Consider the following 24440-nt stretch of genomic DNA (forward strand, 5'->3'; position numbering starts at 1 on the left):
CATAACTTTTCTTCCAAGAAGCAAGCGTCTTCTAATTTCATGGCTGCAGTGACCATCTGCAGTGATTGTGGAGCCCAGGAAAATAAAGTCTCTCTCAAGGTTTCCATTTTCCCCCCATCTTTTCTCCATGAAGTGATAGAACCAGATGCCATGATCTTAGTTTGTTGAACATTGAGTTATAAGCCAGCTTTTTCACTCTCCTCTGACTTTTATCAAGAGGATCTTTAGTTCCACTTCGCTTTCTGCTGTAAGGGTGGTGTCATCTACATATCTGAGCTAATTGATATTTTTCCCAGCAATCTTGATTCCAGTTTGTGCTTCATCCAGCCCAGCATTTTGTAAGATGTACTCCGCATATAAGTTAAATAAGGGCAACAATACACAGTCTTGATGTAATCCTTTCCCTATTTGGAAACAGTCTGTTGTTCCGTGTCTTGTTTTAACTGTTGCTTCTTGAACTACATACAAGTTTCTCAGGAGACAGATCAGGTGGTCTGGTATTCCCATCTCTTGAAGAATTTTTCAGTTTGTCGTGATCCACACAGTCAAAGGCTTTGGCATAAAAGCAGAAGTATGTGCTTTTCTGGAGCTCTCCTGCTTTTTTGATGATCCAGCAGATGCTGGCAATTTGATCTCTGGTTCCTCTGCCTTTTCTAAATCCAGCTTGAACATCTGAAAGTTCACCGTTCACATACTGTTGAAGCCTGGCTTGGAGAATTTTGAGCATTACTTAACTAGTGTGTGAGATGAGTGCAGCTGTGCAGTAGTTCGAGCATTCTTTGGCATTGCCTTTCTTTGGGATTGGAATGAAAACTGATCTTTTCCAGTCCTGTGGCCACTCCTGAGTTTTCCAAATTTGCTGCCATATTGAGTGCAGCACTTTCACAGCATCATCTTTTAGCATTTCAAATAGCTCAACTGAAATTCCATCACCTCCACTAGCTTTGTTCACAGTGATGCTTCCTAAGGCCCGCTTCACTTCACATTCCAGGATGTCTGGCTCTAGGTGAGTGATCACACCATCGTGGTGATCTGGCTCATGAAGGTCTTTTTTGTACGGTTCTTCCGTGTATTCTTGCCACTTTTTCTTAATACCTTTTGCTTCTGTTAGGTCCATACCATTACTGTCCTTTATTGAGCCCATCTTTGCATGAAATGTTCCCTTGGTATCTCTAATTGTCTTGAAGAGATGTCTAGTCTTCCCATTCTATTGTTTTTCTCTATTTCTTTGCATTGGTCACTGAGGAAGGCTTTCTTCTCTCTCCTTGCTATTCCTTGGGACTCTGCATTCAAATGGATATATCTTTCCTTTTCTCCTTTGCCTTTCGCTTCTTTTCTTTTCACAGCTATTTGTAAGGCCTCCTCAGACAACCATTTTGCCTTTTTGCATTTCTTTTTCTTGGGAATGGTCTTGATCCCTGTCTCCTGTACAGTGTCACGAACCTCCGTCCATAGTTCTCAGGCCCTCTGTCTATCGGATCTAATCCTTTGAATCTATTTGTCACTTCTACTGTATAATCGTAAGGGATTTAATTTAGGTCATACCCGAATGGTCTAGTGGTTTTCCCTATGTTCTTCAATTTAAGTCTGAATTTGGCAATAGGGAGTTCATGATCTGAGCCACAGTCAGCTCCTCATCTTGTTTTTGCTGACTGAATAGAGCTTCTTCACTTCGGCTATGAAGAATATAATCAATCTGATTTCAGTATTGACCATCTGGTGATGTCCATGTGTCGAGTCTTCTCTTGTGTTGTTGGAAAAAGGTGTTTGCTATGACCAGTGCATTCTCTTGGCAAAACCGTATTAGCCTTTGCCCTGCTTCATTCTGTACCCCAAGCCAAATTTGCCTGTTTCTCCAGGTATCTCCTGACTTCCTACTTTTGCATTCTAGTCCCCTATAGTGAAAAGGATATCTTCTTTTGGGTATTAGTTGTAGAATGTCTGGAATGTCTTCATAGAATGGTTTAACTTCAGCTTCTTCAGCATTACTGGTCGGGGCATAAACCTGGATTACTGTGATATTGAATGGTTTGCCTTGGAAATGAACAGAGATCATTCTGTTGTTTTTGAGATTGCATCCAAGAACTGCATTTTGGACTCTTTTGTTGACTGTGATGACTACTCCATTTAAATCGTCTAAGGGATTCTTGCCCACAGTAGTAGATACAATGGTCGTCTGAGTTAAATTCACCCATTCCAGTCCATCTTAGTTCACTGAGTCCTAAAATGTCGATGTTCACTCTTGCCATCTCCTGTTTGACCACTTCCAATTTGCCTTGATTCATGGACCTAACATTCCAGGTTCCTATGCAGTATTGCCCTTTACAGCATTGGACTTTATTTCCATTACCAGTCACATGCACAACTGGGTGTTGTTTTTGACATCTTAAGGACTTAAAAATTTCATATAATGCAGAAATACTGGTGAGAATTTTTTCAGGTTTTATTATTTATTTATTTGACTGCAGTGACTTTTCATTGCTTGGTGCAGGCTTTGTCTGTTTGCAGAGAGCAGGGCTGACTTTTGGTCGCAGTGCTTGGACTTCTCATTGTGGTGGCTTCTCATTTTTGTGGCTTCTCTTGTTGTGGAGCACAGGCTCCGGGCACGTAGGGCTCAGTAGTTGTGGCCTGTGGCTCTAGACCTCAGGCTCAGTATTTGTAATGCATGGGCTTAGTTGCTTCAAGGCATGTGGAATCTTCCTGGAACAGGACTTGAACCCGTGTCCCTTGCCTTGGCAAGCAGATTCGTATGCATTGCACCACCAGGGAAGTCCTCAACTTTTATATATATAAAAGAAATGATGTTTAAAGATACTTCTATTGAGTTTTGAATTCTGGGTTGACAGTTTTTTCCCTTAATACTTTAACATGTTGCTCTTCTGTCTTTTCACTTAAGTGTCACCTAAGACATTTGTTGTCATTTTTATCTTTGTTCTGTTTATCTAATACATCTTTTTTTCTTGTCAGCTCTTAAACGTTTTTCTTTTTTGCTGCTTTTCAGTAATTTGGTTGACTTCCCATTGGACATTTCTTCATGTTTCTGGTACCGAGGTTTATTGAGCTTCTTGGGTCTGTGAGTTTATAGTTTTCATCAAATTTAGAAAAATTTTGGATACTGCTTTTTGAAATATTTTTTTCTGCCTCGTATTTGATTTCCTTTGTGAACTGCTTTTAGGCCTCTTAAAGTTCTCCCATAATTACTGATGTCTTTATCTTTCATCTTTCTTGTCTCTCTGTTTCATTTTGGATAGTTTCTGTTTTCATGTCTTTCAAGTTCTCTGATCTTTTTTCCTGCAGTGTCTAATCTGCTAGTAATTTCATAGTGCATTTTGCATCCCAGAAATTGTAGTTTTTATCCTGAAGTCCAATTTTCATCTTTTTCATGTTTTCCTTGACATGTTTATTCTTTATTGTAACTTTATGTGGAATTCAGTTATAATTATTTTAATGTCTTTGCTAATGTTAAGATCTCTATCACTCTGGGTTGTTTTTGATTGGCTTTCTTTTCCTATTGTAGGTATTATTAGATTGGTGCAAAAGTAATCGTGGTTTTGCATTGTTGCATTTGCTGTTTGATATTGGAGTACATTCTTAAATGTGGTTATGTTATACATTATTGTGCATTTCTTGCTTAATGTTTATTTTAATGAATTATTGCTTGCTGTTTATATGTATTTTAGACTATGGAAATAATGTTAGACAAAAACAAATTCCAGTCATTTTCTTATTCAAGTTCAAAATGGGTCATAAGCAGCGGAGACAGCTCACAACATCAACAACACATTTGGCCCAGGAACTGCTAATGGACTTGCAGTGAAGCAGTGATTCAAGAAGTTTTGCAAAGATAATTAGCCTCTTGTAAATAAGGAGAGTAGTGGTTGGCCATTGGAAGTTGACCAACAGCCAGATGAGAGAATCATCCAAGCTGATCCTCTTACAACTACATGAGAAGTTGCCCGAGAACTTAGCGTCGACCATTCTTTGGTCGTTTGGCATTTGAAGCAGATTGGAAAGGTGAAAAAGCTTGGTAAGTGGATGCCTCATGAGCTGACCGCAAATCAAAAAAATTGTCTTGAAGTGTCATCTTCTCTTGTTCTACACAGCAATGAACTATTTCTTGATCAGATTGTGACGTGCAATGAAAACTGGATTGTATACAACAGTTGGTGACAACCAGCTCAGCAGTTGGACTGAGAAGAAGCTCTAAAGTCCTTTCCAAAGCCAAACTTGCACCAATAAAAGGGTCATGGTCACTATTTAGTGGTCTGCTGCTGGTCTGATTCACTACAGCAAAACCATTACATCTGAGAAGTATGCTGAGCAAGTTGTTGAGATGCACCAAAAACTGCGGTGCCTGCAGCCAGCATTGGTCAACAGAAAGGGCCCAGCTCTTCTCTGTGACAGTGCCCAATCACATGTTGTACAACCAGTACTTTAAAAGTTGAACAACCTGGGCTACTAAATCTTGCCTCATCTATACTACATTCACCTGACCTCTTGCCAACTGACTACCACTTCTTTGAGCATCTTGACAAATTTTTGCAGGGAAAATGCTTCCACAACCAGCAGGACACAGAAAATGCTTTCCAAAAGTTCATCGAATCCTGAAGCACTGATTTTTTTTTTTTTTGCTGCAGGAATAAATGTATTTCTTGTTGGCAAAAGTATGTTGATTGTAATGGTTCCTATTTTGATTAATAAAGATGTGTTTGTGCCTTGTTATACTGATTTAAAATTTGGGGTCCAAACCACAATTACTATTGCACCAACCTAGTATTTTTTTTCAGGCTTCTTTACATGTCTGATAAATTAAAAAATATTTTTTTTTTGTATTTAAGTTCCACATATACAGCATTATGGTTCAACATCTGTTTGTACTACAAAGTTATTACCCCCCAACAAGTCTAGTTACCATTCATCACCATACAGTTGATGCCCTTCATCCAAGTCACCCATCTCCCAACACCCTTCTTTTCTGGTAACTAGTAATCTGTTCTTTGACTCTGTTAGTTTTTTGTTTTGTTTATCCATTGGTATGTGCATGTGTTTGTGTTTCGATTCCACATATGAATCAAATCATATGGTGTTTGTCTCACTTTGTCTAACTTACTTCACTTAGCATCATACCCTCAAGGTCCAACCATGTTATAAATGGCAGGATTTCATTCTTTATGGCTGAGAAGTATTCTGTGTGTGTGTGTGTGTGTGTGTGTGTATCTCATGTTCTTTTTATCCTTATATCTATCAGTAGACACTTAGGTTGTTTGCATATTTTGGCTATTGTAAATAATGTTGCAATGAACATAAAAGTTCATATGCCTTTTTGAATTAGTGCTTTTTCTTTAAATACCCAGAAGTGGAATTGTTTTTAATTTTTTAAAGAAACCTCTCTGCTGTTTTCCATAATTGCTGCACGAGTTTACATTCTCACTAATAGTTTAACAGAGTCTGTGCTCCACATACTCACCGACACTCATTATTTGTTGTTCTTTTGATAATCACCATTACTTACAGGTATGAGATGATATCTCATTGTGGTTTTTGCTTGCATTTTCCTGATAATTAGTGATGTTAAGTATCTTATATGTACCTGTTGGCCACTTGTATGTTGTTTCCAGTCTTGAATTCACATCTTTAAACTATTTTGAGTTAATTTGTGTATGGTATAAGATAGTGGTCTGGTTTTATTCTGTTGCATGTGGCAGTCTAGTTTTCCCAGTATGGTTTATTAAAGAGACTATCCTTTCTCCATTGTGTTTCTTTCTTCCTTTGTTATAAGTTAATTATCCATATATACATGAGTTTATTTCTGAGCTCTCTGTGTTCTGTTCCGTTGACTCACATATCTGTTTTTGTGCAAGTACCATACTGTTTTAATTATTGTAGCTTTGTAGTATAGTTTGAAACCAGAGAATATGATACCTCTGGCTTTGTTCTTATTTCTCAAGGTTGTTTTGGCTATTTAGAGTCTTTCATGGTTCCATACAAACTTAACAATTAATGTAGTTCTGTGAAATCTGCCATTAGAATTTTGTAAGGGTTGCACTGAATCTGTAGATTGGGTAATCACTGAATCTGTAGATTGGGTAGTATGCATATTTTAACTATTATTTCAGTCCATGAGCATGAAATATCTTTCCGTTTTTTAGTATCTTCAGTTTTTCTCATCCGTGCCTTACGGTTTTCAGTGTACAGGTTTTTCACCTCCTTGGTAAAATTTATTCTTAGGTCTTTTTGCCTGGTAAATATTTATTGGTTGCTAGACATTATGAATTTTATTTTGTTGAATGCTGGATATTTTTGTATTCTGGTAAATATTCTTGATCTTTGTTTTGGGACACAGTTCTTTGGAAACAGTTTTGTCATTCTGGGTCTTGCCCTTAAGATTTGTTAGGTGAGAGAAGTTTAGTGTTTAGTGCTAATTACTTCTCACTGCTGAGACTCTTCTGAGTACTCTACTCATATCTCTGTGAAATGAAGTTTTAAGTGTGGCTTCTGGGAAAGGGAACTCTACATGAGCTCTGAGTACTCATTCTTCTAATCCTTTCAGGTGAATTTCTTCCTGACCTTAGGTATTTTCCTTACGTGCATGTCCTGATCAATACTGAATGAGTCGAGAGGGTCATTTTGCAGAGCTCCATCATTTTCTTTCCCTGCTACCCTCTTCTCTGTTACTCAGTCTTTGACTCTAGCTACACTAGTCCGCCTGGAGTCTTGGTTCTGTCTCCTTAAGTTGGGGTCCCTCAGACCTTCCTTTGTCACAGCCTGGAAGCTTTTAGCAAAGCTCAGCTTCTGTGTTTTCTCTCTTAGGAATATTTGTTGCTTCGTCATGTCCAGCATCTTGAAAACCATTGTTTGATTTTTGTTCAGTCTTTTATTTGTTTCAGACAAGGGAGTAAAGTTGGTCTCTATTCCATCTGCTGGAAGTGAAAGGACTTTCGTTTTAATTAACTTTTAATTATAGAAATCTGAAGCAACTACAAAAATATAGAGAGTGGGATGATGCATCCCCATGTACCCATCACCAATAACAGATGTAAGCATCTGTAATTACCCTCTCGGAGCCAGTGTTGTCTTATCTTCTAACATTTTTCCTCTCTCTCTCAAACCCCCTGAATTATTTTGAACCTAATCATATCATCTCAACCCTAGATATGTTAGTACATTATCTCTATTATATACCTGAGCAGTTCCTCAGAGGAGTAGCCACAATACTGTTTCCATACCTAAAAGTACTTATTTCTTAGAACCTTTTAATGTTATGTTTTCTTTAAGATATTCCTAATATTCTCACAGTTTTGCTTTCTTGTTGTTTTTAACGTTGGTTTGTTTGAAAAAGGATCCAAATAAAATTTACATATTCTTTTTAAATTATGGGGCTGGCCAAAAAGTTCATTTGAGTTTTTCTGTTACAGCGTACAGAAAAACCTGAATGACCTTTTTGCCCAGCCGTACAGCAAGATGTTGCTGCTGCTTCTGCTGCTAAGTCGCTTCAGTTGTGTCCAACTCTGTGCAACCCTATAGACGGCAGCCCACTAGGCTCCTCTGTCCCTGGGATTCTCCAGGCAAGAATACTGGAGTGGGTTGCCATTTCCTTCTCCAATGCATGAAAGTGTAAAGCGAAAGTGAAGTCGCTCAGTCGTGCCCAACTCTTCGCGACCCCATGAACTGCAGCCTATCAGACTTCTCCATCCATGGGATTTTCCAGGCAAGAGTACTGGAGTGGGTTGCCGTTGCCTTCTCCGACAGCAAGATGTTAGGAGGGGCGAAATTGCATTTAGAAACAAACCTCATACCTGCCAGAGATGTTCAGAGGGCTCAAACAGACCCCAGGACCCAGAGACTCCACAGAGACTGAGACAGAACTGTGTTTGAGTGTCTCCTGCAGAGGTCCAGGTCAGCAGTGGACTGCTGCAGGGGCAGGGTCTCTGGGTGCAGCAGACCTTGGTATGGCGTAAGCGCCCTTGAAGGAGGTCGCCATTAACCCCACCATAGAGCCTCCAGAACTTACACAGGATTGCGAAACTCTTGGAGGGCACAAACAGAACCTTGTGTGCACCAGGACCCAGGAGAAAGGAGCAGTGACCCCACAAGAGACTGACCCAGACTTACCTGTGAGTGTCCAGGAGTCTCTGGCAGAGGCGTGGGTTGGCAGCAGCCTGCTACAGGGTTGGGGGCACTGAGTGTAGCAGTGCATGCATGGGACCTTTTGAAGGAGGTCGCCATTATCTTCATTACCTCCACCATAGTTTGGCCCCAGATAAATAACAGGGAGAGAACACAGTTCCACCCATCAATAGAAAATTGGATTAAAGATATACTGAGCATGGCCCTGCCTATCAGAATAAGACCCAGTTTCCCCCTCAGTCAGTCTCTCCCATCAGGAAGCTTCCATAAGCCTCTTATCCTTCTCCATCAGAGGGCAGACAGACTGAAAACCACAACCACAGAAAACTAACCAATCTGATCACATGGACCACAGCCTTGTCTAACTCAATGAAACTCTGAGCCATGCTGTTTAGGGCCTCCCATCCAAGACGGACAGGACATGGTGGGGAGTTCTGACAAAATGTGGTCCACTGAAGAAGGGAATGGCAAACCACTTCAGTATTCTTGCCTTAAGAACCCCATGAACAGTTTGAAAAGGCAAGAAGATAGGACACTGAAAGATGAACCCCCAGGTCAATAGGTCTCCAATATGCTACTGGAGATCAGTGGAGAAATAACTCCAGAAAGAATGAAGAGATAGAGTCAAGGCAAAAACAACACCCAGTTGTGGATGTGAGTGGTGATGGAAGCAAGCTCCACTCCTGTAAAGGGCAATATTGCATAGGAACCTGGAATGTTAGGTCCATGAATCAAGGCAAATTGGAAGTGGTCAAACAGGAGATGGCAAGAGTAAAGGTCGACATTTTAGGACTCAGTGAACTAAAATGGACTGGAATGGGTGGATTTAACTCAGATGACCATTATATCTATGACTGTGGGCAAGAATCCCTTAGAAGAAATGGAGTAGTCATCATAGTCAACAAAAGAGTCCAAAATGCAGTACTTGGATGCAGCCTCAAAAATGACAGAATGATCTCTGTTCGTTTCCAAGGCAAACCATTCAGTATCACAGTAATCCAAATCTGTGCCCCAGATCAGTAATGCTGAAGAAGCTGAAGTTGAATGGTTCTGTGAAGACCTACAAGACATTCTACAACTAATACCCCCAAAAAGATGTCCTTTTCATTATAGGGGACTGGAATGTAAAAGTAGGAAGTCAAGAGATACCTGGAGTAACAGGCAAATTTGGCCTTGGGGTACAGAATGAAGCAGGGCAAAGGCTAATTTCCAACAACACAAGAGAAGACTCTACACATGGACATCACCAGATGGTCAATACCGAAATCAGATTGATTATATTCTTCGCAGCCGAAATGGAGAAGCTCTATACAGTCAGCAAAAACAAGACCGGGAGCTGACTGTGGCTCAGATCAGGAACTCCCTATTGCTAAATTCAGACTTAAATTGAAGAACATAGGGAAAGACCATTTGGGTATGACCTAAATCAGATCCCTTACTATTATACAGTGGAAGTGACAAATAGATTCAAGGCATTAGATCTGATAGACAGAGGGCCTGAGAATTATGGACGGAGGTTCGTGACACTGTACAGGAGACAGGGATCAAGACCATTCCCAAGAAAAAGAAATGCAAAAAGACAAAATGGTTGTCTGAGGAGGCCTTACAAATAGCTGTGAAAAGAAAAGAAGCGAAAGGCAAAGGAGAAAAGGAAAGATATATCCATTTGAATGCAGAGTCCCAAGGAATAGCAAGGAGAGAGAAGAAAGCCTTCCTCAGTGACCAATGCAAAGAAATAGAAGAAAAACAATAGAATGGGAAAGATTAGAGATCTCTCAAGACAATTAGAGATACCAAGGGAACATTTTAGGCAAAGATGGCCACAATAAAGGGCAGAAGTGCTATGGATCTAACAGAAGCAAAAGATATTAAGAAGAGGTGGCAAGAATACACAGAAGAACTGTACAAAAAAGACCTTCATGAGCCAGATCACCACGATGGTGTGATCACTCACCTAGAGCCAGACATCCTGGAATGTGAAGTGAAGCGGGCCTTAGGAAGCATCACTGTGAACAAAGCTAGTGGAGGTGATGGAATTTCAGTTGAGCTATTTGAAATGCTAAAAGATGATACTGTGAAAGTGCTGCACTCAATATGGCAGCAAATTTGGAAAACTCAGGAGTGGCCACAGGACTGGAAAAGATCAGTTTTCATTCCAATCCCAAAGAAAGGCAATGCCAAAGAATGCTCGAACTACTGCACAGCTGCACTCATCTCACACACTAGTTAAGTAATGCTTAAAATTCTCCAAGCCAGGCTTCAACAGTATGTGAACGGTGAACTTTCAGATGTTCAAGCTGGATTTAGAAAAGGCAGAGGAACCAGAGATCAGATTGCCAGCATCCGTTGGATCATTGAGAGCAAGAGAGTTCCAGAAAAACATCTACTTCTGCTTTATTGACTATGCCAAAGCCTTTGACTGTGTGGATCACAATAAACTGTGGAAAATTCTTCAAGAGTTGGGAATACCAGACCACCTGACCTGCCTCTTGTGAAATCTGTATGCAGGTCAAGAAGCAACAGTTAGAAGTGGACATGGAATAACAGACTGGTTCCAAATCGTGAAAGGAGTCAAGGCTGTATATTGTGGCCCTGCTTATTTAACTTATATGCAGAGTACATCATGAGAAACACTGGACTGGATGAAGCACAAGCTGGAATCAAGATTTCTGGGAGAAATATCAGTTATCTCAGATATGCAAATGACACTACCCTTATGGCAGAAAGCAAAGAAGAACTAAAGAGCCTCTTGATGAAAGTGAAAGAGGAGAGTGAAAGAGTTGCCTTAAAACTCAAAATTCAGAAAACGAAGATCGTGGCATCTGGTTCCATCACTTCATGGCAAGTAGACGCAGACACAGTGAGAAACTTTATTTTCTGGGGCTCCACAATCACTGCAGATGGTGACTGCAGCCATGAAATTTAAAAAGGTGCTTGCTCCTTGGAAGAAAAGTTATGACCAACCTGAGCAGCATATTATAAAGCAGAGACATCACTTTGACAACAAAGGTCCATCTAGTCAAAACTGTGGTTTTTCCAGTAGTCATGTATGGGTATGAGAGTTGGACTATAAAGAAAGCTGAGCGCCAAAGAATTGATGCTTTTGAACTCTGGTGTTGGAGAACACTCTTGAGAGTCACTTGGATTTCAAGGAGGTCCAACCAGTCCATCCTAAAGGAAATCAGTCGTGAATATTCATTGGAAAGACTTATGCTGAAGCTGAAACTCCAATACTTTGGCCACCTGATGCAAAGAACTGACTCATTGGAAAAGTCCTTGATGCTGGGAAAAGTTGAAGGCAGGAGGAGAAGGGGACAACAGAGGATAAGTTAATTGGATGGCATCACCGATTCAGTGGATGAGTTTGAGCAAACTCCTGGATTTGATGATGAACAGGGAGGCCTGGCATGCTGCAGTCCATTGGGTCACATAGAGTCTGACATGACTGAGTGACTGAACTAACTGAAACAATTCCCTTGCACTTTGGACTCAATTAGTCTTTTGACATCATAAACCATATTGTAACAGGAACTTTCTCCTTGGTTTCTCTAGCCCCATTCACTGCTTCTCCTTCCTATAGCCACCAGTTTTCTCCTACCAGCACTTTTGATCCATGTTGCTTCTTCCTAAAACGTACATATGGTGATGCCAATCTTAAGCTCAAAAACCTTCAATGAATAAAGAAGGTGCAAAGTAGTACATGTGCTTATGCATTTATAGACTGCCTGAAGAAGCCTACGGAAGTTACTGACACTGGTTGCTTTCTAAGAGGGAAGCTAGATGACTGAAGTGAGAAAAATACAGATTTTTCCTATTTTGTTTGAATTCTTTTATTTATGTAATTATGTTTATTCATTTTAAGTAAAAAGAAAAAATTTTAAATAAATACTAAGTTATAAGAGTATGAACTTGGTATTCAGGAATCTTCTACTCTGTGGCTACCCTTTCCCTTTTGTTTCCAGCCGGGATGCACCTCACCTGGGCGGTGTTTAACAGAACGTTTCCGCATGGTCTTGGTTCTTACAGAGTCTGGAGATTACTACCAGTATTGACGCAGGGTCCCAGGATTCTGAATTTCCTGTAGTGCTTAGTGTGGTTCTACCTAAAATGCCTTTAGGCCACCTTTGAGGATCATTTTTCTCCCCAGGGAATCTAATATTTTATCCATTCTTTGATTTTGTGTTCTGCCTAAGTTTTAGTTTTCCCATTCCTTTGATATGCTATTCTTTCTATACTAAATATGTTTTTCATTTGTCTTTACATGTCCATTAAAACTATATTGCCTATTTTTAGGTATTTGTATGTATAAATTATTTTTCCCTTGAGATTTGAGCTTTTTGTGGGGAGAGATATACTTTCTGGAGTTTTTGTAATCTTTATGAAGTTTGACTCTGTGTTTTGATAAAAAGGTATATGATAATGTAGCTACTCAATATATCCTGGATTGTTGTGGCAATTAAAATTAATGCTTGTTAAGGAATTTTAAAACAGTATGTTATGTGGATTATAGTGTGTTATATGATGCTTTATATGTAGTAGGGATTCATTCAGTAAAGTTTTTGAAATATTTGGAGTATTGATGAATAAATCAGTGAACATTAGTCTTAGTTTTCAGAGATTAATGTAAATACAAACTAGGTTTTGTTTTTTTTCACAACCGATATTCATTAATCCATTCAAGAAATAATTGTTTCCTGTGCACTGGGCAGTAGTGAGTTTTCAGGAGCACATGGTGACTAAAGACCGTGCTCTTTTAAGAAGTTTGCATATATACTTACTTACTGAAATATGAGTTCTGTAAGAGTATAAAAGGGAGGAGCCTAAATTAATTTTGCTGAAACAGTAAATGTCAGCTTTATCTGATTGAAAATAAGTCTGCAGGATGTCCTGTGGTATACCAGATTATTATAATTTATTTTGCTTGCTCTTGAAAAAGATTTGGCCACTGTATCCAACATGATAATCTTAGCTGCCAACATAGTTTTTCCAAATAGTAGCAATAATAATCAGTGATTGTCTTTACCTCATTTAATGGGATTTTGTTAATATTTTATCCATTCTTTGGTTTTGTGTTCTACCTAAGGTTTAGTTTTCCCATTCCTTTGATGTGCCATTTTTTCTATACTAAATATCTTTTTTGTTCATCTTTACTTGTCTGGTAAACCTGTATTGCCTGTTTTGAGGTATTTATATGTGTAAATTATTTTTCACTTGAGATTTTGAACTAATTATGGGGAGAGACATACTTCCTGGTAAATTTGTGTAATCTTTATGAAGTTTGACTCTGTGTGTTAGTCTGTTAATCTCTGAGAGCTTGAAATTGAGTTTTGTTGTTTCAAGTGATGGTTCTGCTTATATAATGATTACTGTGAAGTTAAGTATATTGCAGCATTTCTGTTAGTTGAATTTCACTGTTAGGATTAGGAGAGAGGCTTCAAAATTTGTCTAATTCCCGAATTTAATATTTGTGATTTTGTATTTAGAATTGTTTTTATTTCTCTATGTATTAGGTATTAACTCCACAAAAGTTGGAATTGTTACGAGCCCAAATACAACAAGAGCTGGAAACTCCAATGAGAGAACGTTTTAAGAATCTAGATGAAGTAAGTAATTTGTATTTATATTTTCATTAGACTGTGAAAGGCTTGATGAGAAAAGCATCATTTTCCTACTCAAAAGCCCTGCAGTGGCTTCCATTCTTACTCACAGTCCTTATAGTGCCCTTCAAGACTGCACAGGATAAGATCCTGTTCCTCCCTCCACATTAACCTTGTTGGTGTTTCTTTGTTACTCTAGAAGTGGTGCAGTTCGAGACTTTGCCGTAGCTGTTACTCCTGCCGTATGTCTCTTGGTTAACTTTCTCATCTTCAAGGCAGTTGAAATATCATCTTCCCAGTGAGGCCTACTTTGACCTACTGCCTCCGTTTAATATTGCAGCCTGCCTTTCCTATCACTCTTTAGATTTTTGGATGCCCATTTACCCTGCTCTACTTTTAATTTTTCTCTAATATTTATAATCTTCTAAATATGCTATATGTTTATTTGTTTTAAATTTTTTCTCTTTACAACTGCTAGAATGTAAGTTGCATGAGAAGAGGAACCTTTATTTGTTTTGGTTGACTGTTATAGTCCGAATTCTTGAAACTCTTAGCATACAGCAGGTGCTCAATTAATATTTGTTGAATGAAAGAATGAAATTCAAGCAACCTCAGAAAAGTGAAAATTTATTAGTTTTTCTTCAAATTGAGATGTCTCCTCATATGCAATGTTAGTATAATTTGACTAATTGTTTGGTAAAGGAACAGGAAAAGATGAAAAATACTGACTATATTAGGTACTATGCTCGACATTTTATATATTGCATTATTTAATAAATATACTGAACCTTTTACATGCAAATGAATATTGTCCCCTTCACAATGGACCCTTTTGGAAAGTTATAGTCTAGTGCTGTTGCCATTGAACAAAATAGTTGTGGAATCCTCTTTTCCTAATGATTTTCTGGCTTGATAAAGTCTTTTTTTGGATATCATCCTTGTTGGTAACCAAAGCATTACAGTTTAGTGGTAGTAAACTATTTTGGGGGCTCCAAAATCACTGCAGATGGTGACTGCAGCCATGAGATTAAAAGACGCTTACTCCTTGGAAGAAAAGTTATGACCAACCTAGACAGCATATTAAAAAGCAGAGACATTACTTTGCCAACAGAGGTCCATCTAGTTGAGGCTATGGTTTTTCCAATAGTTACGTATGGATATGATAGTTGGACTATAAAGAAAGAGTGCCAAAGAACTGATGCTTTTGAACTGTGGTGTTGGAGAAGACTCTTGAGAGTCTCTTGGACTGCAAGGAGATCCAACCAGTCCATCCTAAAGGAAATCAGTCCTGAATATTCATTGGAGGGACTGATGTTGAAACTGAAACTCCCTATACTTTGGACACCTGATACAAAGAACTGACTCATATGAAAAGACCCTAATGCTGGGAAAGATTGAAGGCAGGAGGAGAAGGTGCCGACAGAGGATGAGGTGGTTGGATGGCATCACTGACTCAATGGACATGAGTTTGAGTAAACTCTGGGAGTTGGTGATGGACAGGGACGCCTTTCGTGCTGCAGTCCATGGGGTTGCAAAGAGTCGGATACAACTGAGAGACTGAACTGAACTGAGTAGATTTAATTTTGGGATATAACAAAATCACTTAAACCTGAGTTAGATGATCAAGTTAAGTGAAAGGATTTTTTTTTTTAACCAAAATATGTTCATAATAAAATCATGAAACCCATTTTCTTGGTCAATAAACTGGCTTAGAAATCTTTCAACTGAAGATTTACAGTGAGCTGAGTATTTTAGGAGGCATGCTTTCCTTATTAATTCCTTATTAATTTCTTGATACATGTTGAAATAGTGTCTCCTTCTTCTTGCTCTTTTGCCTAAGTTTTTATTGAGATTCAGAATGCTATCAACTTCTTAGTGTTAGGGAGCAGAATTGGATCATAGGTATTGCATGTGTTGTTGGTTAGTCAGGAGGGTTGAAGTTATCCTTCAGACTGGTGTGTTGACTTGGACTTTCATTATAATGTTTGATTGAACCTTAGGTTATTATGCTAAGCATTCAGATAACCATTTGTATACTTAGAATTCATCCTTTCTGACTTTTAAGATGGTATTTTATGTTATAGAATTAGTTATTATTATTATTTTTTAAAATTTGAATGTAATTGCTTAACAATATTGACTGTACTGCAGTGTGAATCAACTGTATGTATATACCCTCCTTTTTGAGCCTCCCTTCCACCCCCACCCCCCATTCCACCTCTTTAGGTTATCACAGAGCACTGAGCTGAGCTCCCTGTGGTGTATAGCAGCTTCGCACTAGGTAGCTATTTTGCACATGGTAGTGTAAATATTTCAGTGCTACTCTCTCATAGAATTAATTTTTAAAATCTATTTTGAAAGGTGTGCTACATTCTTAAATATTATTTTATTAAGCCAAGAAGTCAAAACTTCTGACATGCTACACATTTCTATTAGAATCAATGAGGAAATGAGATTAATGATAATTTGCTTTATTAATACCTTTTCAGGAGTGTGCTAATTCTGTTTGTAGCATTCTTGTCATGAGGACTTTTCCAAATTTTGTTTATACTTCTGTTAAGCTTATTTTTTACTTTTAGAATGGCTTTCAGTATAAAACAGTTTAAATTTTTTGCAAAAGTGATTTTTGAAGTAACTATAAATTTCATTTTTAAATTTGTGATAAATTACAATCTTTTTAAATTTAGGAAGTGGAAAAGTATAGAGCTGAATATAATAAGCTTCGCTATGAACATACATTTCTCAAATCAGAATTTGAACACCAGAAAGAAGAATTTGCACGTATTTTAGAAGAAGAAAAAATAAAACACAAATCAGAGGTGAGTGACTGATTATTACTGGTTTAGTCATTATGCTACTAATGAATAAAATTTTATGATTATATATTTTTTGTGAATCCCAACTTAGAGCTGATTGCATAATTGTTTTATTGGCTAATAATTATATGGCTAATATTTGTCATTTTCATCTGCTCTATAGCAGCATTTTTCTTGTGAATGTTCTTTTTTGATGTTAATTTTTCTTCTTTCCCTCTTTCCTTTTGCCCCAGTTAATGAAGATGCATAGCCACAGAGACAGACTTCTCTTTGCAAATACAGTTTATCTGTATGATTGCTTGGTTAGATACTAGATACTGCTAGATCCCCCTCTACTTATTAAAATCAAATCAAATTCAGGAGAGCTCTGGCTGTCAGCCCGTGTGCCTTATTTCCACTGATAAAAATTAAGGAGTTTATACCTTAGGGAGTGCCCATCACCCTGAACATTGTGCCCCTCACCATCACTGTGTTCTTCCTGACATCTACAACCGTAACAATGCCTGTAGTCTACAGCCGTATTCTGTGTCTGTTGAATTAGGCGGCCTCTGTGCTCATTTTGTGGTTTGTCTCCTAAATTTTCCAAAAATGAAATTTGTGTTTCTTATTCCTCATGTTATTTTTAGGTGATTTTTCAGGATGGAAAGATAAATAACAGTTTTCTGTTATGCTATGTTATTGCTATGTTCCCTGCTGGCTCAGATGGGAAAGAACTGGCCTGCAATGCAGGAGACCCAGGTTCAAACCCTGCGTAGGGAAGATCCCCTGGAGAAGGAAATGACAACCCACACCAGTAGTCTTGCCTGGAGAATTCCATGGACAGAGGAGCCTGGCAGGCTACAGTCCGTGGGGTCACAAAGAGCAGGACACAACTGAGCAACTAACACACTTTGATTCAAATAAGAAATCTAATGCTAGTTGAATTTATAAAAAAAAAAAAAATGCTGTCTGTAGTTATGGGGAGTGTTCTGTGTACAAACACATCTTCATCATATGTTTATTGCATTGTCTTTAATTGGAATAAAGAGCTAAAATATACTCTCCTTCCTTTAACATTTACTAGTTAGATCAAACTGATTTCTTTTTATCAGTGAGTAAATTGCTCCATGATTATTTGAAATGTAAGAAGTTGAATGAACCTCAGATCATTTGAGTCCATTAAGAATTTGGTACTGAAAAAACTAAAAATAATTATAAGTCTTTTTCATTAAAAAATTATTTATGGCCTTTTTTTTTTTTTAAACATTTGATCTCACTTCTATTATGGTCAGTGAAATGGGGCAGGAGTGTCTTATTTTGTCCATTTTAAATGGAAACACTGAAGCACAAGATAAGGGACTTGCCCAGAGTTTCACAGAAACTCATTAGCCAAGTTAAGTGAACTCTGGTACCCCAGCTCCCAGCCCAGAGTTTTAAATTTGAAATTACTAATGATTCGAGGTTGCCATGTTAATTAGGGGCCATCTACCACTGTAATGTTGTAGAGAAATGAGTTGATTTCTATTATATAAGATTTTGAATCTATAATAATGATAGATTTAAGGGAACTACATATAAAATTTTTCCTCTGGGAAAAGGAATGATAAAAATTTCAAATTTAAAATGTAGATTTAGTATGTTGAAGAGTAACTGCTGAGATTAAAGATAATGGTGCCTTATTTTATACTTTGCTTTTAAAATCTAATGTTGGTTGATGTTTATCTGGTAATGATTATTTGTGCTCTCTTAGTTTTATCTTTTTTTTTTTTTTTTAAAGAATGAAACGTGCATCTGAAATCTGATGGCTATTCTATTTTTCATCCATGAAAGGCCAAATGATAATCATTAAAAATTTTAAGATGCCAGTGGCATCATTAATTTTCTAATTGGAATGTCTTATGACGTTCTTAGAAATCTGGAGATAAATGGCTAGCTGTATGCCATGATTAGTAAAATCTGGAAAAGTAAAACTTTCTAATAAGGCCGAAGTTCTCTCCTTTCTACTTCCCAGTTGATTATGCAGGAGCAGTATTAATTAGTGGATAATTGGTGTCTGCTTTCATTCCATCACTTATCTTTACACTCCAGTTTCTCTATACAATTAAAGTAAAAACTAGTGAGATGATGTGGATCGCAAAACAGCAGTAAAACTTCAAAGTAAGGCCTACCCTTGCCATCTATCAATTTTACAATTTTAACTGGTATAAAATACATTATCTTGGTGTATTAAAAATAATTGGATTTTCTTGCATTAATTAAGGACTCACACAATAGTTGTACATTTTCACTTCTACAGATGAAAGAAGTTTTGATTCATATGGTAATACTTGAGGAAAATTTTGTTATTAGTGTTTTCCTGAGGAGCATGCTAGGAATTCACATTTTCCTTGTGATATTTTAAATTTTAAAAATTACATGAAGAAGATATCTTATGAAAAAAGATACGCCGTAATTTCTTAGTGCATTTGACTGTAAGCACATATTAAGTCTGGGGTTTTATACAAATGAAATTCTGAAGTTGCATGCATTCTTATTTGGAAGTGGTACTACTGTGTTTTCATTTTATTAGGACTCTGATTTTATATTATTCTGCAAATAGTAATGAAGGGCAGTACAGAGAGTTTTAGGTTCAGGTGATTGTAATGTAGGCTGAATGAGTGAAAGAGTAATCCAGTGAAGAAGTATTAAGATCTTGAGAGAGGGCAGTGAACATTGCACCATATGAAAAACTGATAGAATACATAATGACAGCTCTCTGAGGCTATTCCATCATGTGTCCCAAACTGGCTGTACTCTACCTTGGATTATGTAGGGATCATGAGAAGCCAAAGTTCTATGACAAAAAGGAGAACTTTTCTGGGTCTCTGTTACCACATGCTGTTTTCCTTATAGCACTGGTAGCAGGAGAACTGATCATGCCCTCCTTGTTTGGGTCCTTACGCTGACATGTACATAATCACGTTGGTAGACATCATGAAATCTCTCAGAACACTTTTGTTCTGGTGGGTTCTAAAGTTCTATCTGAAGCGCTGCTTTAGGTCCAGGTGTTTCCTTTATTTAAAATATTCCAAATTCTCTAACTTACACCCTTCTCAGATTACTCTGAACTACATTATAATAGACAAAAGTGAGGGGACTGGATGCCACAATCTTCGTTTTTCGAATGTTGATTTTTAAACCAGCTTTTTCAGTCTCCTTGTTCACCCTCATCAAAAGCCTCTTTAGTTCCTCTTCTCTTTCTTCCATAAGGGTGGTGTCATCTGCATATCTGAGGTTATTGATATTTCTCCCAGCTATCTTGATTCCAGCTTGAGCTTTATCCAGCTGGGCATTTCTCATGATGTACTCTGCATATAAGCAGGGTGACAATATACAGCCTTGATATATTCCTTTCCCAATTTGGAACCAGTCCATTGTTCCACGGAGAAGGAAATGGCAACCCATTCCAGTATTCTTGCCTGGAGAATCCTGTGGACAGAGGAGCCTGGTGGGCTGCTGTCTATGGGGTCGGACAGAGTTGTACATGACTCAAGTGACTTAGCATGCATGCATGCATTGGAGAAGGAAATGGCAACCCACTCCAGTGTTCTTGCCTGGAGAATCCCAGGGACGGGGGAGCCTGGTGGGCTGCCGTCTGTGGGGTCACACAGAGTCGGACATGACTGAGGGATTTAGCAGCAGCAGCAGCAGCCATTGTTCCATGTTAGGTTCTAACTGTTGCTTCTTGATCGCACTTCTTAGATTCATTTATAGCGATGTGAGCAATCAGTTGTCTCTTGGGCCTTTTTGGCCCAGGCTGCAGAGCATTACTTTAAGTCCTTTTGGCTTAAAGTGAGTCTTCTAAGCTCATCCTGGCTAAAACAACCCCTGGTGGTGTTTATAGCTGTCGTTTTTAACTTTCTTTCTCTCTCTCTTTTTTAAACAACTGAGTTTTTTTTTTTTTTTGAGTTAAATTATCTAAAGAAACCCCATATATAAAAAGAGGAGCTGGTATGGTTAACAACAAAGTTTTGTTAGTAGGGGATAGGGAGTTGGAGAGATCAGCGAAGGGAAAGAATGAGTTTTACTCTGATTACTTGGACCCTCATTCCTGGAGATGAGAGACCTCTGAAGTGCCTTAGAGGTTAAGAAGCAGCTTGAAATCTCCTGATGCTGAGGTGCTTGGGATCCAGTCGCAATGATTGGCATGAATAAAACCATTGGTCTTTCTGTTCAACAAGTTCCCTGGTGATTTGTCATTACCCTGGGGTAGTGATTTTCAGTTCTTTCTTGCATCTGAGAATTAAGAACTAGGCCATCACTACAACTGGGGCTTTAATAAACTCTCAGCTATCATTAAAACTCTCATCAGTCACATTTGTAGTTAGTAATATGGACAAGCAGCTTTTTTAAATAAATTAAGTTGCTTTGGACTAGATGATTTTATTAGTGTAGATATAGCCAAAGAATTACTGTCAGATGAGGAAAAGCTTAGGAGTAATGAGCATATTGATCTTGCATAAGTCCCTATAATGTTCTGATGAATTTTAAAAATACTTGACATATTTTAAATTATTCTGTAGTATTATTTTTAATTTTGAACTTTAGCCAGCATCTGATGAAGCCCTGTGCCAAACACCATGAGGAGATGGAGGGAGAAAAATAGGACAGGATCCTTGCCCTCACATTTCAGTCATGCCAAGTACAGGATGAAGAACGTGACATTTTAGGATTTTTTTTTTCCTTTCCTTTTTCATTCACCACCTGAACTTTTTTGTTTCATATTGTGCAATTTCAAATTTTAATTTGCTGACTTGTAAAGCATGTTTATGACTGAAAATTTGATAATTTAAGGTTGTATGTTTTCTTTCAAATTATTATTAGATTGCAAGATTGGAGGAAGATAAAGAACTCCTTAACCAATTGCACAGTGTTGATCCCACAAGAGAGAGCAACCGAATGGAGCAACTTGTTCGAGCAAAAGCCCATTTGCATCAGAAATTAAAAAGTTTAGAAGCTGAAATAGCAGAATTAAGAGCTGAAAAAGAGAATTCTAGTGCTCAGGCAGAAAATGTCCAAAGAATTCAGGTGCGGCAGTTGGCTGAGATGCAGGCTACAGTCAGATCCCTGGAGGTAAGATTTTAATTGCTTCCCGGTAGACTATGGCATCCTTTTTCTTTTTCTATTTGAAGTGCAGTTGACAGACCTTTGATTTTTAGAGCATAAATATGTGCTCACCATTTTAATGCTGACGCATTTGTGGAATCCCAAGAGTAGATATACTTTCTGTAAAGAAGAAAGCTCTTGATTGAAGCAATAGCTATGCTACCACATTTACAAAGGGATTGTTTATTCTTTGGGAGTCATGTCACCTAGCTGAACTGTTTTAACTCTTATAATGCCACAGAGTAGAATATTCAAAAATTTTTTTAAAAAATTGAGTTTCTGAAGACTAAAATCATCTCAAACCAGAAAGAGCAATTTCTTTCTAGTTATTCCCTTACGCTGTGATTTAAGATCTTAAAATCATAAATCCTGTTTCAACAGAAATACTGCGTTTATGTCTTATGACAGCTTCATGCCAGAGTAACAAAATTCAGCTTGGCTGCTAATGCATATAAAGCCTTTACTGAAGTATTCCTAAGTTCATTAGGGAAAGAAAAGAGCTGTCAGAGCTACATTGGTACTCTTAGGTATTCTCCTATGACGTTCTTGGTTTCCATTGTTGGAAAGGAAAAACTTTTACTTTATCCTCTTAGGTTCAGTGTTTGAGGATTGTGAGTTAAACTGACAACAGACAGATTAGCAAGAGAAAAGACAGATGTTTATTCATGTGTATAAACAGAAGTTCACAGAAAAATGTGACTCAGAGACAATTGTAATTTGGGGCTTATACACCATTTTATGGAGAAGGCAATGGCAAGCCACTGCAGTACTCTTGCCTGGAAAATCCCATGGATGGAGGAGCCTGGTGGGCTGCCGTCTATGGGGTCGCACAGAGTCGGACGCAACTGACGCGACTTAGCAGCAGCAGCACCACCATTTAATGAGGAAAAGAGATGGGGAGAAAGGACAATTATAGGAAAACAAATGACTTTTAGGAAAGATAAATGGGCCCTTAGGAAAACAAATGGGAGATGTGACAATTTTGTGATGATGTTTATGTAGGTGATTTCTTATCCTGGTGGTGGTGTCTCCTGTGATAGAAATTGATCTTCCCTAGTTATGAAACCCTTGGGGAAGGGAATTCTAACACTTAAGTTCTTTTTAGAGGCTCTGCTTTTAGACAGATAAGAGGAGTTCAAGGAAAAAGTTTTTCCTGTGTCTTCTGATTCTCAGAAGACTTCAGCTCAAAGTAATTTTTATGTCACAGTGGCAAATTCTGGACCCCTTTATCATTTTATTTAGATAATGCTTAGTGTCTTACATGAAGCCAATATACTAGTTTCATAGTTTTTAAAAATTTATTTATTTTGAGCAATCTGAAATGTTTTGTTTTCAGAATGTTTCAAAATAGTTGTGAAGTGATTTGAACTGGAGGGAAATTAGTGTGCACGTAGTTTTTATTTAAAATCCGATATCCAAATCCGAAGTAGCGAGTTTTTTCCAGGCTGCCAGCTGGTAAAAGAAGTATAGTAGTATGTTTTGAAGAGTAGAAGTCACCTTTTTGTTTCCCGGATGAAGCTCCTGGCAGTATTTAGCGGATTCCTGAACTAAAGTTGTCATTGGACAGTATCATTGGACCTTAGACACGAGGCAGTTCAGAATGAAGTGTTTATGTTGCTATCCTTCCATCCTTAACGTATCTCCTCAGTGACAGAGTAAGTGGGATGACTGTGATTTGAGTGTGGTATGTGATCTCTGTGTGAAACTTTGTGTTGAGGTTGTTTAGTGATTATTTTTAGGACAAGTTGAATAATGACACAGGGTGGGAAGTTTATTTGTGATGTTTTCAAAAAAGCCTATGTTTTTATTATTTGTCAGATGAAAATAAGTAAATGGTAGTAGCATGCCTTTCTCTGTTGGGTTTTTTGTTTTTTGTTTTTTTTTGGCTCTCATTGTTCCTGGAGAGTATCATTTTATATGTGAGGAAAATCAGTTTTTGAGTTATTTTTAATGTACTCCTTATATTTAAGATATATAGGAAATGAGATGTTATAGAACTGAAGCTTATCCTTTAATTGCAAAATGTTTTCATGTTAGCTATTTTGAATAGAAATATTTTTTAAAAGTATTTATTTTTCCCTTTCTAATTAAAGAGTACTATGAATATTACCATCCAGGAATTTTCTTGACAACTTCATTAAGAATTTTTATTATGTGATGAGGTCAGGAACTAAGCTCCAGATTAGTGAGGATTTTAAAATTTTCATCTCTTGGGTTTTTTTTTTTTTTCCCCTTAATCTCCATTGATTTTAGGTTTTCAGTTCTCACTTTTTTTTAAATTTTATTTTATTTTTAAACTTTACAATATTGTATTAGTTTTGCCAAATATCGAAATGAATCCGCCACAGGTATACCCGCGTTCCCCATCCTGAACCCTCCTCCCTCCTCCCTCCCCTACCCTCCCTCTGGGTCGTCCCAGTGCACCAGCCCCAAGCATCCAGTATCGTGCATCGAACCTGGACTGGCGACTCGTTTCATACATGATATTATACGTGTTTCAATGCTATTCTCCCAAATCTCCCCACCCTCTCCCTCTCCCACAGAGTCCATAAGACTGTTCTAAACATCAGTGTCTCTTTTGCTATCTCGTACACAGGGTTATTGTTACCATCTTTTTAAATTCCATATATATGCGTTAGTATACTGTATTGGTGTTTTTCTTTCTGGCTTATTTCACTCTGTATAATAGGCTCCAGTTTCATCCACCTCATTAGAACTGATTCAAATGTATTCTTTTTAATGGCTGAGTAATACTCCATTGTGTATATGTACCACA

At 37.9% G+C, this 24440-nt stretch overlaps 1 protein-coding gene across 1 annotated transcript in view; it reads left to right on the forward strand.

Moving 5' to 3' along the window:
- Positions 1-24440, forward strand: part of CEP83 (centrosomal protein 83kDa) — an 80932-nt gene that overhangs the window by 8920 nt on the left and 47572 nt on the right. Inside the window, exons 3-5 of the mRNA XM_010839695.1 lie at positions 13638-13730; positions 16412-16543; positions 21383-21631. Coding sequence (XP_010837997.1) covers positions 13638-13730; positions 16412-16543; positions 21383-21631 — 474 coding nt within the window. The remainder of the gene's footprint in view (positions 1-13637; positions 13731-16411; positions 16544-21382; positions 21632-24440) is intronic.

Source organism: Bison bison, unplaced genomic scaffold (genome assembly GCF_000754665.1).
Source record: "Bison bison bison isolate TAMUID 2011002044 unplaced genomic scaffold, Bison_UMD1.0 scf7180017864133, whole genome shotgun sequence".
Taxonomy (NCBI): Eukaryota; Metazoa; Chordata; class Mammalia; order Artiodactyla; family Bovidae; genus Bison; species Bison bison.